This window comes from Ornithorhynchus anatinus, chromosome 5, assembly GCF_004115215.2.
Source record: "Ornithorhynchus anatinus isolate Pmale09 chromosome 5, mOrnAna1.pri.v4, whole genome shotgun sequence".
NCBI classification, from domain to species: Eukaryota; Metazoa; Chordata; class Mammalia; order Monotremata; family Ornithorhynchidae; genus Ornithorhynchus; species Ornithorhynchus anatinus.
The window spans coordinates 100906504-100923439 of NC_041732.1; the positions used below are offsets into that span (position 1 = coordinate 100906504).

Genomic DNA, 16936 nt, shown 5'->3' on the forward strand with positions numbered 1-16936 from the left:
TAAGCATTTACCAAATATCATAATTATTATTTTTATTCCTTTGATTACTCTGTAAATACTTTTGTTTCTGACTCCTCCATTAGAATGTAAGCTCCTTGTGGGCAGGGAATCTGTCATGTTGGTTTGTGCTTCGCAAGTTCTTAGTACAGTGTATTGCTTTCAGTGGACACTATTCCTGCAGCAATGTAATAGAAAGAGCATCGGTTTAGACCGCAGGTTCCAGGCCTGGTTCTTCTGCTGCCTGGGATAAATCGGGGCCAATCACATAATCCTCGCCGCACCTCGGTGATTCAATTAATAAAGCGGACAGAATGCATGCCTCTTACAGAGATGTTAAAGACAAAATAATAATAATATCTAATTTGAATGGATTGTATTACTCCCACTGTTATCTTAACTCTTTCACCTTATTAAGCGCTTGGATTCATCTCCAGTTTCCTCACCCACATCCTGTAGAGTTTATGTACATATTTTTCAATTCTGTGGCTTTCCCCCTGCCGATAATTCATTTAAGTCTTCCCCACTAGACTATAAGCTCTCCGAGGGCAGGGATCATGTCTACTAACTCTATCATATGCCCCCCCAAGTGCCTAGTACAGTGTTCCAGAGAGAGAAAGAGTTCTCTAGATGTGTCTAATCAAATTTAGCACTTACTTAGCTTTGACTCCAGTTCTGCATCAAATTCTTCAAAGGAATCTGCACCAGTCATGAAATGCTCATAGCACTTTACAGTGTAGTCCAAAAACAACTGAAATAAAAATTAAAAAAAAATTTGCATTTAAGAGGAAACCACGATTCCATATCACCGTTAGCTATCCAGTGTCAAGTTCCTGCCTAGGATAATGTGAACTGTTAAAAATTAAAAGGTACCCAAACCCCACTTGCCCTCATATCCGGAGAGTCCATATTTAATTTTCTATTCTATCCAGTGCCAAAGCAAATAATTTGGGCACAGTCATTTTTCAGCATGAAATAGTACCAAAGGCAGGAAGGCTGGATGATAAAGACAAATTTGAGAGTGACAGGTCTTCTTGAAATAAAGTTTGTAGAAATCTTTTAAACACAAACCTGCCTCTGCCACCTTCTCTGGGCCTCAGTTTACTCATCGTTAAAAAAGGATTAAATCCTGTTACCCCCTTCCCTTATATTGAGTCCCTCATGGGATAAGGACCGTGTCTGACACCGACTCCACCACCTAGGACAGTGCTGAGCACACAGTAAGCATTTAAATACCACAGTGTGAATCATTGGTGGATCCTATTTAGTAATTTTAAAAAAATGGTATTTAAGCACTTCTTGGGTGCTGCACTAAATGCTGAATAGATACAAGCTAATCAAGTTGGACACAGACAATGTCCCACGTGGCGGTCACTGTCTTAACACCCCACTTTAGAGCTGATGTAAAAAGTACAGATAAGTTAAGTGACTTGCCCAAGGTCACATAATAGACAAGCGGTGGAGCCGAGACTGGAACCCAGGTCCTGGCTTTCAGGCCCATGTTTTATCCACTAGGCCACACTGTTGTAGTCATTCATTCATTCATTCGTATTTATTGAGTGCCTACTGTGTGCAGAGCACTGTACTAAGTGCTTAGGGGAGTATCATAGGAACAATAAACAGGTGCATTCCCTGCTCACGTTAACAGAAATAAATTACAGATATATACATAAGTGATGCATATATGTAGATACATACATATATATACATCTACATCTATATATATATACATATATAATGTATATATGTAGAGAAGCAGCATGGCTCACTGGAAAGAGCCCGGGCTTGGGAGTCAGAGGTTATGGGTTCGAAACCCAACTCTGCCCCTTGTCAGCTGTGTGACTGTGGGCAAGTCACTTCACTTCTCTGGGTCTCAGTTCCCCCATCTGTAAAATGGGGATGAAGATTGTGGGCCTCACGTGGGACAACCCGATTACCCTGTATCTACCCCAGCGCTTAGAACAGTGCTCTGCACCAAGTAAGCACTTAACAAATACTAACATTATTATTATTATTATGTGGAGTGGGGAGGGGGAATGAATGAAGGGAGCAAGTTGGGGAGACACAGAAGGGAGTGGGAGAAGAGGAAAGGGGGGCTTAGAGAAGGCCTCTCGGAGAAAATCTGCGCGCAAGACTTCTTCGAAAGGAGGGAGGTGGAGTAACCGCCTGTCGGAAATGAGGAGGGAAGGTGTTCCAGGCCAGAGGCGGGACGTGGGCGAGAGGTCGGCGGCAAGATAGACGAGATTGAGGTACAGTGAGAAGGATGGCACTAGAGGAGTGAAATGTGTGGGCTGGGTTGGAGTAGGAGAGTAGCGAGGTGAGGTAGGAGGCGGCAAGGGGATCGAGGGCTTTAAAGCCAATGGTGAGGAGTTTCTCTGATGCAGCGGTGGATGGGCGGCCCCTGGAGGTTCTTGAGGAGTGGGGAAACGTGCCCTGAACGTCTTTGTAGAAAAATAACCCGGGCAGCAGAGAAGTATGGACTGGAGTGGGGAGAGACAAGAGGTTGGGAGGTCAGCATGGAGGCTGATAGCGTAATCAAGGCGGGATAGGATAAGTGACTGTATTAACGTGGTAACAGTTTGGATGGAGGAAAGAGAGGATTTTAGCGAGGTTGTAAAGGTGGAAGAAGGTGGAACTGACAGGATTTAGCGACGGATGGAATGAGTGGGTTGAAAGAGAGACGATGAAGAGCGGAACACTGTCTCACTGGGACGACTGTAGACTAATAGAATTGGATAAAGACATTATACTGGGCTGTAGGAGAGTTACCATACAATTCAGAAGTCCTAACATAACACAGAGGTTCTCTTTCTTTCTCACGCTACAGGAAAACTTGTGTTATGATACTCCTGACTGGACTGGCCTCACAAATATACACGTAGCCATTGCTTCTGGTGGGACATTTTGGGTTCTATCACCTATAGAATGGGGTTGTTCTCTCTGCTACTTCACCTGCCTGCCCCATGTGGGACGGGGACTGTGTCCAATCTGATTTTCTTACATCTACCCCAGTGCTTAATCTGGAGTAAGTGCTTAACAAATACCCCAATTATTATCATCATCATCTTCAAGATGGTTACGTAGTTTCCAAAATTTTTTAAAATACCAATCGTCAGGTGCTTCCTATGTACCAAGCATTGTTTTAGATGCTGAGGTAGATAGAATAATAATAATGATGATGATGCTGGTATTTGCTAAGCACTCACTACGTGCCAGGCAAGTGTACTAAGCACTGGGGTGGATATAAGCAAACTGGATTGGACACAGTCCCTGTCCCTCAAGGGGCTCATGATGTTTAATTCCCATTTTACAGATGAGGTAACTGAGGCCCAGAGAAGTGATGTGACTTGCTTCAGGTCACACAGACCAGTGGCAGGACCGAGATTAGAACCGAGGGCCTTCTGACTCCCAGGCCTGGGATCTAACCGCTAGATCACACTGCTTTTATCTCCCTCTCTTTCTCATAACTGCCATCTCCACCTCGTTCATTAGATCATTCAATGACCTCGCTCATTAGATCATTCAATGACTTGTTCATTCCAAGCGCTTAGTACAGTGCTCTGCACATAGTAAGCGCTCAATAAATACTATTGAATGAATGAATGAAAGATCAGACACTGTTCCTTTCCATCACTGAGATCACAGTCTAACGGGGAGAAAGAACAGGTATTTACAATACATTTTAGTGAGCTTTAGAGAAGTTAAAGTGGTTTGTCCAAGGTCGCACAGCAGGTAAATGGCAGAGGCAGGATTAGAAACCCAGCTGCCTCCTAGTCCACAAGACCACCATCTGGCTTGACAACAGCCACCTAGACTAAACACATTATGGAAAAATTGGTAGATTCCTTTTATGATCTCCTGATTTCACCAGGCACTTAGAAGAGGGATTTTTCCTGCATTGTTTCCCACTCACAAGAGAGGCCCAGTGAAAATCTTTGCTTGTATTCAGCCCATTGTTCACGTGCAGCACTATTTTCTGTCATACAGACTTTTGATTCTAGCTCACTTTTAATTCCTAAAGATATTTTCCCCTCTCAGGGTCACAATGGGAGAGTTTCCAGTCCTCTACCAGTCTCGACTATGGGAGGGAGAGTCAAGCAGAGGCCTACCCGTTCCATTCCTAGCTTGGCCAGGAGCTGGGCATGTCACCTCCCTCCTCAAAAGTCTCCAGTGGTTGCCTATCAACTTTCGCATGAAGCAAAAACTCCTCACTCTTGGCTTCAAAGCTGTCCATTCCCTTGCCCCCTCCTGTCTCACCTCCCTTCTCTCCTTCTCCATCACAGCCCACACACTCCGCTCCTCTGCCGCCTCTAACCTCCTCACTGGGCCTCGTTCTCGCCTTTCCCCCCCGTCGACCCCTGGCCCAGGTCCTACCGCTGTCCTGGAATGCCCTCCTTCCTCACATCCGCCAAACTAACTCTCTTCCCCCCTTCAGAGCCCTACTGAGAGCTCACCTCCTCCAGGAGGCCTTCTCACACTGAGCCCTTTCCTCTGCTCCTCCTCCCCATTGCCCTGACTCCCTCCCTCTGCTTTACCTCCCTCCCCACCCCGTAGCACTTTTGTATAAATGTACGTATTTATTACTCTATTTTATTAATGATGTGTATATATCTATAATTCTATTTATTTTGATGCTACTGATGCTTTTCTACTTGTTTTGTTGTCTGTCAAACCCCTTTTAAACTGTACTGGGTAGGGACTGTCTCTGTTGCCAAATTGTACTTTCCAAGCACTTAGTACAGTGCTCTGCACACAGTAAAAGCTCAATAAATACAATTGAATGAATGAATGGCTGGCGAGTAAACGGCCATTTGCTACAAGTTCATTCATTCAATAGTATTTATTGAGCGCTTACTATGTGCAGAGCACTGTACTAAGCGCTTGGAATGAACAAGTCCGCAGCAGATAGAGACGGTCCCTGCCATTTGACGGGCTTACGGTCTAATTGGGGGAGATTAGATTACAAGTCAAAACCTACCGGTGCTGGGCAACAGTGGCACGGGAGAGAGTCGAGGGCAGAGACTCGAGTTTATTGTGTGGAAGGTGGCAATGGTAAACCACTTTTGGATTTTTCCCAAGAAAACTCTGTGGATCCACTACCAGAACAATGGCAGATGGAGGTGGAGCGTTCTGGAAGAGATGTGTCTGTGGTGTTGCTATAGGTCAGACCCGACCCGACAGCATAAGACAAAGATGTTTTAGGAATGGTATTTTATTCGACTACTAATATTTAAATCATTGAATTCATAGCAATGTATTCGGTATTTTTTTTAAATAAAAAACTCTAGAGTGCAGGAGTATAGTCTATTATATGATTGCAATAAGAGAAGCAGCATGGCGCAGTCTTGTTGGGAGTTGGAAGATCACGGGTTCTAATTCCGGCTCTGCCACTTGGCTACTGTGTGACCTGGGGCAAGTCACTTCATTTTTCTGTGCCTCGGTTACCTAACTGTGAAATGGGAATTGAGACCGTGAGCCCCACACGGGCCAGGTACTGTGTCCTGCCCTATTTGCCGGTATCCACCTTGGTGCTTAGAACAGTGCCTGGCGAACAGTAAGTGCTTAGACACCACAATTATTATAATAAATTGTTTTGATACCTTATTATGAATAATTCCATCTTCGGTCTCTCCTCCCCAGGGCTGTCCATCTTCAAATGACGGTGAATTGTCCTTCTTGGCGTGGTATAGCTAAGTGAGGTAACACATCCAATAATTAGCTGAGGTTCAAGAATAGAGGTTCTATCTTCCCAATCTATTAGCTATCTAAAATATAAGGGAAAAGGATATTAAAAGGTAAGAGACTTTAATCCATTCCCTACTCTTGCTCTCAACATTAGCATAACCCATAAGCCCGTCAATGGCCAGAGATTGTCTCTATCTGTTGCCGATTTGTACATTCCAAGCGTTTAATACAGTGCTCTGCACATAGTAAGTGCTCAACAAATACTAATGAATGAATAACCATGAAAGAATTCAAATGCAATTGTGGTTCCTGCTTCTCTGTACTTTTTCTAGGTATTACATTGATTCTTTATAAAGTGTCACTACTAAAGATATACTATTAGAATTGCCCAGCCTAGAGGCCCGATTGGGAATAAGAGCGGTTACCAAAAAGAGAATGACTTCAGATCACTGCAAAATAGTCTGGTTTTACTTTTTATTTTTAATACTATGGATGCCATTTCTTTCTTCCAAAGAGCGCAATGCATTTTATAAACTCCTATATTCTTAATATTCCCCTTGGAGTCAGCAGATGGCAATTCTATCAAAGTTGGAGCAACTGAAAAGGCGGCTAAAGGCTTTTCCATGGACAGCCACTGGAAAGAAAATTTAAATTTCTTGACTTTCCCCAGGGGTTCCATGTGTACCATCTTTTAATTAAAATAAAATTAACTCAATCCCAATCGCTGTCAAACTGTAACAAAAAAAATACAAATAAAAATCTACCAAAAAATCTCATCTTTAGGCATAACTTCAAGAAAGGCCTCTCTAAATATGAACATCTTCACTTCTGCCCCCTCCTCTCCATTTTTTTTTTCCTCTTAGGTAAAGAGTTGTTTAAAAAGTACCCAGAGTAAGACTCCTTCCTTCCAGGAATTTTTAGCCTTCCCGAGGTAAAGTCCCCAAATGGTTCATAGGCAGAATCAAATTGCAGGGCGATCATGAAAAGGGAAATGTGGCTATGGGCGGGTGAGGTGGGAGGTTGAGGGAGATTTATTCAGTCAGGTTGAGACTATGGAAGGAAAAGGTATGTTGGGAAGTTGCCCAGGGGTAATTTGTGGTGTCTATTACAGTTCAGATTGTGGGTCAATGGTTGGGCACGCTCCACTCGGGCAAGGATCATGTCTACAAACTCTATCGATTTGGACTTTCCCCAAGTGTTCAATACAGTGCTGCACACACATTAAGGGTTCAATAAATACCACTGATTGTTTGATTAATCAGAGGTAATCGATGCCTCCTATTGTTCACAGCTCAAGAAAGAGCATTGCTCAGAAGCACTGGTGGAAGATTCTACCCAAATTTGGCCCAAATGGGTTATATCTGTTCGGTACCCTTCCCTCTCTGGGTACTTGTATCCCCCCAGCGCTTAGAACAGTGCTTTACACATAGTAAGCGCTTAACAAATACCACCATTATTATTATTACTTAGATTAGCTAATTTATGTAGAATGGACATAAAACTCAGATCAAATTTTACTACAATTTGAAAGTAACAATAACTAAAGATTTCTTCAGTATAGAATCATAGGTTTTACTGAATTCATCTTGAAACAGTTTGGTTTTTTTAAAATTAGGGTTAATACTCAAAATCCCTCATTTTAAAAACCAAAAGTGGACTTAAGACAACTTTCAAGTTGGCCGAGTCAAAGGGGCATAGGACCGGGAGTAGGACTTTCCCCAAGTGTTCCGTACAGTGCTGCGCACACTTTAAGGGTTCAGTAAATACCACTGATTGTTTGATTAAGCAGAGGTAATCGATGTCTCCTATTGTTCACAGCTGGAGAAAGAGCATTGCTTAGAAGCACTGGTGGAAGATTCTATCCAAATTTGGCCCAAATGGGTTATATCTGTTCAGTACCCTTCCCCCTCTGGGTACCTGTATCCACCCCCAGCGCTTAGAACAGTGCTTTACACATAGTAAGCGCTTAACAAATACCACCATTATTATTATTACTCAGATTAGCTAACTTTTTGTGTAGAATGGACATAAAACTTAGATCAAATTTTACTACGATTTGAAAGTGACAATAACTAAAAGATTTCTTCAATATAGAATCACAGGTTTTACTTAATTCATCTTGGAACAGTTTGGTTTTTTAAAAATTAGGGTTAATACTTAAAATCCTTCATTTTAAAAACTAAAACATGGACCTAAGACAATTCTCAAGTTGGCCTAGTGAAAAGGGCATAGGACCGGGAGTAGGAGGCCTGCTACTTTGCAGCCCGGTCCCGCTACTTGCCTGCTGCGTGGCCTTGGGCAGGCCACCCATCATCTATAAGGAACCTGTTCATTCATTCATTCATTCAATAGTATTTATTGAGCGCTTACTATGTGCAGAGCACTGTACTAAGCGCTTGGGATGAACAGGTCGGCAACAGATAGAGACAGTCCCTGCCGTTTGACGGGCTCACAGTCTAATCGGGGGAGACGGACAGACAAGAACAATGGCACAAACAGCGTCAAGGGGAAGAACATCTTGTAAAAACAATGGCAACTAAATAGAATCAAGGCGATGTACAATTCATTATCAAAATAAATAGGGTAACGAAAATATATACAGTTGAGCGGACGAGTACAGTGCTGTGGGGATGGGAAGGGAGAGGTGGAGGAGCAGAGGGAAAAGGGGAAAATGAGGCTTTAGCTGCGGAGAGGTAAAGGGGGGATGGCAGAGGGAGTAGAGGGGGAAGAGGAGCTCAGTCTGGGAACGCCTCTTGGAGGAGGTGATTTTTAAGTAAGGTTTTGAAGAGGGAAAGAGAATCAGTTTGGCGGAGGTGAGGAGGGAGGGCGTTCCGGGACCGCGGGAGGACGTGACCCGGGGGTCGACGGTGGGATGGGCGAGACCGAGGGACGGTGAGGAGGTGGGCGGCAGAGGAGCGGAGCGTGCGGGGTGGGCGGTAGAAAGAGAGAAGGGAGGAGAGGTAGGAAGGGGCAAGGTGATGGAGAGCCTCGAAGCCTAGAGTGAGGAGTTTTTGTTTGGAGCGGAGGTCGATAGGCAACCACTGGAGTTGTTTAAGAAGGGGAGTGACAGGCCCAGATCGTTTCTGCGGGAAGATGAGCCGGGCAGCGGAGTGAAGAATAGACCGGAGCGGGGCGAGAGAGGAGGAAGGGAGGTCAGAGAGAAGGCTGACACAGTAGTCTAGCCGGGATTTCCATTTGAAATGTGCAGTTTTGGCCAACATAATCGCTCAACCCAGCCCTGGACCACCAGATCTTTACTTTTATACGGTCACGCGACTATCAAGTAAAACATATTTTCAACCATTCAAATCAACTAACTGCAACAACGACATGCAGAGAGGGAGTTCTTAACACGGACTGGGGAGGGAGAGAGAGGAGGGCTGGAGGAAAAAAAAAATTCTGAAAGCAATGTAATCCCAGGCTAAACACTTCTCTACGGAAAGCTGACATTACCTTGACACAGTCGATCAGCCAAACCAAGGCGGCCACGATCTGAGGCCAGGTGTGCGGTGCCCCCACGGTGTACATGGAGCTTTTTGATATTGCAAAAGGATACCTACAAAAGAAGAAGGCAAGCTATTTTTTCCAGAGTTCCTTTTCAGTCGAAAACGATTTCAAAACAGGCATGAACAAAGCTAAAGAGAGCCAGCTTCGTAACCACAACCTTTTTTAGTTGGTAGACGTCATTTGATCCACTGTCCCTATTTACCGACTAAAAGGAATGTGCTGAATAGCGGGGGTAGATCCGAATTAGCTGGGGAAGTACCTGTAGGCGCGGAGTCACAAAAGGGAGGTTTCTATCGCCTCTCTCCTGCTAACGCGGAGGGGCCATCTTTGACAGGGCCTGTCTCCGTAAAACCAGCCAGAACAGTTTTATTTGACGACACGGGCTCGCTCCCCGTAATTGAAGGAAAAAAAAAAAGAATCCTGAGATGAGGTGTAGTCTTAATCAATGGCCCTTGAGGGCTTAGTGTGTACAGAGCACCTTACTAAGCTCTTGAATGTGCCAGGAATGATGGAAGAGGCTCAGACCTGAAACTTTAGAACCCAGAACCCACCCTGAGCACGGGGTTATAGTACGAGTGGATTGTTCGGCACCACCTGCTGGGATAGGAAATGCCACACAGCCTTTTAAATAATAATCATTTTGGTATTTGTTGAACGCTTACTATGGGCCAGGCACTTGACTAAGAGCTGGGGTAAATATAAGCAAATCGGGTTGGACGCAGGCCCTGTCCCACGTGGGGCTCACAGTCTCAATCCCCATTTTACAGATGAAGTAACTGAAGCACAGAGAAATGAAGGGACTCCACCGAGGTCACACAGCAGACAAGTGGCAGAGTTGGGATTAGAACCCACGGCCTTCTGGCTTCCAGGCCCGTGCTCTATCCATTACATGCTGCTTCTCGGACGCTCGGGACCCCCCATCACAGGCATCTTTATTCTACTGACATAAATTCTTGTGTTGGTTGCTTTTCAGACCCTTTTCACCTGACATTTATTAGCCCCCAAATTTCAGAGGTGGGAATCTGTTTTTTCTTTCTTGCCACCTTATTCGTTTAAACATTTGTCTTCCCCGATCCCCTTCATATACGAGGACTAATGTGAAATTTGAATACACAAACCCAAGGTCTTTGAAGATTCGGGGAACCTCTTCTTCAAACTTAGCATCAGGAAGCTCATAAGAGGGGCACAAGAAACGATAAATAAAGGTGAAGATCTTTAGGAAGTCTTTAACGGATGGTGCTTGAAGAGATTTCATGGACACGTTGAAAGCATAGTCATTTTCTGAAAGAAACTAAGCCAGTAGCCGTAATTAGAAGAAAAGAAAGCACTGTAAGGTTAGAAATGCAGATATCGGCCGTCCATTTTGTACATTCAAAAAGATAGGGCAGGGTACCTCACAAAGTTGGCGGATATACTGTTGGATAAAGGCCTTGTCATTAAGTGGTCTGGGATCCTTGATTTTTTCAGTGCCAAATATTCCATATTGACTGTTGCGTGATCCAGGACCACTTGTTCTGGAAAGAAAGAAAGAAAAAGTTGTCTGACATCTTGATACGTACATTCACCCCATCTCGCTCTCTAGTCTGCGCAGCCCACAGGCTTCCTTCCTACTCCTCCCTTTCTCAGCCCCTCCCCGATATTCTTCACATTCAAGAACATAGGTCCCTGCTTTCTAGTAGTAACTGTATTTATTAAGTGCTTACTGTGTGCACAGTTGTGTGCTAAGTGCTGGGAAAGAGTATTCAGTCTAGTTTTCCATCCCACTCCAAGGGCCTTTTAAAATGCGGGTATCCCGCCCCGGTTTACACCAGGTTCTCTCAGTCCTTTCAGCCGCTAGATTCTTTTAGCATCTCAAGTCCTTATTGCACTCCCCAACCCTTCACAGTTTGAGCCAAGACCCTTAAAGATCACCTAGCTTAGTTCCTTCCCTCTAGGCAGAGAGAGAGAAAGCGCACTTAGATTCTCCTAGTGGCCTTCTAGACAAGTATTAGCCCAGACCAGCCTAGTTAATCTACTTCCAATAAAGGAAAAGATATATGGCTTTCCAAATATCATCATCAGTATTTACTGAGCGCTTGCTATGTGCCGAGCACTGTACTAAGCACTTGGGAGAGAATCCAAAGGAGTTGGCAGACACGTTTCCCGCCCACAACGAGGAAGCTTACAGTCTAGAGGAGGAGACAGACATTAATGTAAAGAAATAATTTCCAATATATAACAATATGGACAAAAGTGCGTTTTCATTATCAGAACGATGAAGAGTAGGAAGTGCCAGCACAGTTTTTTTTTTGTCTGGGACACACGTACGCTCAGAGTGACCGCAGCATAGCACCGATGCTACACCCTAATGTTAGAGCCTAGCTGACGGTTGTACCGGTAGCCGATCTGGTCTTGGTCGCCTACTTTAGCTTGTCTGCTTCACGGAATGCTCCGGGGCTTCCTTGGTAAGAAACTTTCACGGCTGACCGCACAGCTTCCCAAGCTTTAAAAGCTCAGAATCCAGATTTTTCTCCTTCACCACGGCCGTGCTTTTCTTCTCCGAACCGATATTAGGGCTAAATGACTATAAACCTGGCCGAACTGACTGGCCTACTGACATAAATAACGCTCCAGAGTGCTCAAAAGTATTCTGTAATTCATCATTCGACATACGTACAGAGCTAAGGCATCGACAGCAAACAAAACAAAGATGCAAATCCCTGATCTTAAAGAGCTTATATTCTGAACAGGGGGTTGGAGGTGTGTGTGCCAAATAAGATTCCTGTCAAAAAGCAGCAGCATTACCTTTTGCCAAAGAAGCTGACTCTTCTTTCCGAGGTACCAGACTGGGGTTTACTTACACTCAGTTTCCCAAATGTTGGTCTTTCTTTGCTTTAACAAAAAGGGCCACATATCATCATCTTTTAAGACACACAATATAACAACCACTTGAATAACAGTTCAATACCAGAATAAGATCTACTCGCTACAAGGCATATGGTTCAGATTACTTTTTTCCCCCCTCCCACAAAGGCTAACTTTGAAAAACCTCAAGCCCTTCCTAACCAAGCTACATTGATGATTATTCCCAAACAAACCAGTTTTAAACGGTATTGCTCTCCCACACTGGTGCCCTTTAAGTCTCCCCTAAGGACTGACAATGGCAGGGATGGAGACTCGGGGAGCAAGTTTTTAGTTCTTGTTTTTTTAAAAAAGCAAATTGGACGGGTTCAGGTCAGGTAACCTCAGGGCTAGGAAGTTTAATAATAATGATTACGGTATTTGTTAAGCGCTTATGACGTGCCAAGCACTTTTCTAAGCGCTGGGGTAGATACAGGATAATCAGGGAGGCCCACGTGGGACTTGCACTTTTAACCCCCATTTTACAGATGAGGTAACTGAGGCCCAGAGAAGTGACGTGACTTGCCCAAGGTCACACAGCAGACAACTGGCAGAGCTGGGATCAGAGCCCATGTCCCCTGACTCCCAAGCCCGGGCTCTTTCCGCTAAACCACTCTGCTTCCCTAAGTTTCCCTAAGTCGAAGCAGCGTAGCTCAGTGGAAAGAGCACGAGCTTGGGAGTCAGAGGTATCGGGTTCGAATCCCGGCTCTGCCACTTGTCAGCTGTGTGACTGTGGGCAAGTCACTTCACTTCTCTGGGCCTCAGTGACCTCATCTGTAAAATGAGGATGAAGGCTGTGAGCCCCACGTGGGACAACCTGATGACCCTGTATCTACCCCAGCGCTTAGAACAGTGCTCGGCACATAGTAAGCGCTTAACAAATACCAACATTATCATTATTAAGTGTAAAGGGGAAGTGCCAGGGGTGGAGAATAAAAAAAATAAAACCGAATGCCTTATCTTGGCAAGAGCTAGGAGGGCCAAGGAGATTTCTCGTGTGCCGACAAGCCAGCCTATACATCTCTCGCCCAGCTAATCGATCAGTGGTATTGATCGAGTGGAGTTGGTAGAGACGATCTGTTCCCACAAGGGACGGACAGATTTTAAAATAAATGACAGCTAGGGCAAGTGGCAGAGCATACGGGTACGGATAGAAATGTCAAGGGGCTGGGGTGAGCATGAACGTTCCCCCGTTTAGACTGTGAGCCCGTCGTTGGGCCGGGACTGTCTCTACCTGTTGCCGAACTGTACATTCTAAGCGCTCAGGACAGTGCCCTGCACATAGTAAGCGCTCAATAAATACGACTGAATGAATGAACGTGCCTAAGGGCCAGAGGATAAAGGGCATAGGCGATGCAGAGGGGAGGGCAGGTACCGCTCCTGCGTAACTTTTCTTTCCCAAACACACGAACGGAAGCAGCGAGAAGGTGACTTACGTTTGGGGTGTGTGGAGCCCCGGTTTATTGGAATCCTGAGCCCTCAGGGCCTGCATGGACTGGCGGGCGGCGCCACTGCCGGTAAGCGTGCTGCGTCTCATCCCGTCACGCTACAGACGACGGCTATTAACCTCCGCTCGGTCGAGGAAGCCAAGACCTACTGAGGGCAAAATAAAAATGTTTCGCCCTTAGAACCAACCGGAGAAGGGTTACAGTCCCAACTTCCACACTTCCTCACGCCTCCTGCCCCGGCCTGCTCCCGGCTCGTCGTTCTCCCTCGGATCTATACCTGAAAATCTGCCCTTTTTGCTACGACGCACCTCTCCTCCACCACCACAGCCCCACTCGGGCCTTTTCCTGCGCTCAAACATAATATGGAGAAGCAGTGTGACCAAGCGAGGAGAACACAGGCCCGGGAGGCAGAGGACCTGAGTTCTAATTCCGGCTCCACCACGTAGCCACCGTGTGACCCGGGGAAAGTCACTTACTAAGCACATAGTAAGCGCTTAACAAATACCAACATTATTATAACTGTCATTTATTTATTCATATTAATGTTTGTTTCCCCTTCTAGACTGTAAGCTCATCGTGGGCAGGGAATGTGTCTGTTCATTGTTATAGTGTGCTCTCCCAAGCATTTAGTACAGTACTTTGCACACAGTAAGCGCTTAATAAATATGACCGAACGAGTGAATGAAGCAGCACGGCTTAGTGGAAAGAGCACGGGCTTGGGATTCAGAACTGCTACGTCTGAATCCCGGCTCCGCCGCTTGTCAGCTGTGTGACTTTAGGCAAGTCACTTCACTTCTCTACGCTTCAGTTCTCTCATCTGTAAAATGGGGATTAAGACTGTGAACCCCACGTGGGACAATCTGATCACCGTGTATCTACCCCAGCGCTGAGAACAGTGCTTGGCACATAGTAAGCGTTTAACAAATGCCATCATCATCACAGAAGAAAATCAGATGGGAGACGGTCCCCTGTCCCATAGGGGGCAAACGGTCTACGGAGAAAGAGGAAAAAACAGATATTTTCCAGATGAGGAAACTGAAACCCGAAGAGGTTGAGTGACTTGCCTGCCCTAAGCAAGCGGCAGGTCTCTCCTGACTCCCAATCTATTTCTTTTTTTCACTAGGTCAGGCTCTTGCTCTATTTAGAAGCCAAACAGTGCCCTCCTCCACAACCTTCTAAGCCACTTTAAGGGAACGGGTCTACCCACTGGGCAGGGGACGCGTCTACCCACTCTGTTAGATTGACCTCGCCCAAGCCAGTAGCACAGTGCTCGGCACACCGTTAGCGCTCAATTATTCATTCATTCAGTAGTATTTATTGAGCGCTTACTATGTGCAGAGCACTGTACTAAGCGCTTGGAATGAACAAGTCGGCAACAGATAGAGACGGTCCCCGCCCTTTGACGGGCTCACGGTCTGATCGGGGGAGACGGACGGACGAGAACGATGGCGATCAATAGAGTCGAGGGGAAGAACGTCTCGTAAAGACGATGGCGACTAAATAGAATCGAGGCGATGTACAATTCGTTAACAAAAGAAATAGGGTAATGGAAATATATACAGTCGAGCGGACGAGTACGGTGCCGAGGGGATGGGAAGGGAGAGGGGGAGGAGCGGAGGGAAATGGGGGGAAAAGAGGGTTAAGCTGCGGAGAGGTGGGGGGGGGGGTGGCAGAGGGAGTAGAGGAGCTCAGTGTGGGAAGGCCTCTTGGAGGAGGTGAGTTTTAAGTAGGGTTTTGAAGAGGGGAAGAGAATGAGTCTGGCGGAGGCGAGGAGGGAGGGCGTTCCGGGACCGCGGGAGGACGTGGCCAGAGGGTCGACGGCGGGACGGGCGAGACCGAGGGACGGTGAGGAGGTGGGCGGCGGAGGAGCTAACTTCAATTAACTGATTAACTTCAACAATATCCAGCGGGGCCCGGCACAGCAGCCCCCGGACGGCTCGGTTCAACCACGGTGTCCCGGCCAAAGCTTTCAACAGCTCAAAAGGCACAGGGAGGGGAAGGTGGAAGGAGGAGGAAGAGGCGATCCCACTTATTTTTTTTTTAATGGCATCTGTTGAGCGCTTATTATACGCCCCGGCACTGTTTTAAGCGTTGGGACAGATAAAAGCTGCTAATAATAATTCTGGTACTTATTAAGCGCTTCCTGTGCGCCAGGCACAGCACGAAGCGCTGGGGTGGATACAAGTAAATCGAGTCGGATACGATCCCTGTCTCACATGGGGCTCATAGTCTTAATCCCCGTTTTCCAGATGAGGGAAGCAGCGTGGCTCGGTGGAAAGAGCCCGGGCTCGGGAGTCAGAGGTCACGGGTTCGAATCCCCGCTCTGCCGCTTGTCAGCTGTGTGACCGTGGGCAAGTCACTTCACTTCTCGGTGCCTCAGTTACCTCATCTGGAAAATGGGGATTAACTGTGAGCCTCACGTGGGACAATCTGATTGCCCTGCATCTATCCCAGCGCTCTGAACAGTGCTTGGCACAGAGTAAGCGCTTAACAAATACCATTATTATTATTATTGAGGGAACTGAGGCAGAGGGAAGTGAAGTGACTTGCCCACAGTCACACGGCTGACAAGCGGCAGAGCCGGGATTAGAACTCGGGATCTATCGACGCCCGGGCTCTCGGGAGGGTTTACGGTTCGACAGACTCGGTAGGCAAGTTCCCCGCCCATAACGAGCTTCTAGTCTAGAGGGGGATTCAGACATTGATATACTTTATAACTTCATTTACTGAGCTCAATTATTATGTGCCGAGCACTGTAGTTAGCGCTTGGGAGAGTACTTTGTGTGAGAAGCACCGTGGCATAGTGGGTGGAGCAGCGGGCCTGGGAGTCAGAAGGTCACGGGTTCTAATCCCGAGAAACAGCGTGGCTCAGTGGAAAGAGTCCAGGCTTGGGAGTCAGAGGTCACGGGTTCAAATCCCTGCTAGGCCACTTGTCAGCTGTGTGACCGTGGGCAAGTCCCTTGGCTCCTCTGGGCCTCAGTGACCTCACCTGGAAAATGGGGATGACCGTGAGCCCCATGTGGGGGACAACCTGATGACTCTGTATCTCCCCCAGCGCTTAGAACAGTGCTCTGCACAGAGTAAGCGCCTAACAAATACCAACATCATTATTATTCTCCATGCCTCAGTTCCCTCATCTTGTCAGCTGTGGGACCTTGTCACTTCACTTCTCTGGGCCTCAGTCCCCTCGTCTGTAAAATGGGGACTAAGGCTGTGAGCCCCACGTGGGACAACCTGATAACCATCTATCCCAGAGCTTAGAACAGTGCTTGGCACATAATAAGTGCTTAAGAAATGCCATGGTTATTATTATTATTAGGGGTTAGAGCCCAGGCCTGGGAGTCGGAAGGTCACGGGTTCTAATCCCCAGCCCCTCACTCACGCGTCTGTGTGACCTTGGGCCAGTCACTTCATTTCTC

General features: G+C 46.4%; 1 protein-coding gene across 4 annotated transcripts in view; it reads right to left on the reverse strand.

The window, feature by feature from the left end:
* NDC80 (NDC80 kinetochore complex component) overlaps positions 1 to 16936 on the reverse strand; it is a 38427-nt gene that overhangs the window by 18531 nt on the left and 2960 nt on the right. For 2 of the 4 annotated variants that reach the window (XM_007666407.4, XM_001505373.5), the window contains exons 2-8: positions 13506 to 13662; positions 11974 to 12060; positions 10583 to 10703; positions 10308 to 10480; positions 9136 to 9238; positions 5598 to 5687; positions 655 to 748 (exon numbers count right to left, since the gene is read on the reverse strand). In XM_007666407.4, coding sequence (XP_007664597.1) covers positions 655 to 748; positions 5598 to 5687; positions 9136 to 9238; positions 10308 to 10480; positions 10583 to 10703; positions 11974 to 12060; positions 13506 to 13606 — 769 coding nt within the window. In that variant the 5' untranslated portion in view covers positions 13607 to 13662. Of the gene's footprint in view, positions 1 to 654; positions 749 to 5597; positions 5688 to 9135; positions 9239 to 10307; positions 10481 to 10582; positions 10704 to 11973; positions 12061 to 13505; positions 13666 to 16936 lie in introns of all 4 variants that reach the window. The other 2 variants (XM_007666406.4, XM_007666405.4) reach the window with 1 other exon arrangement.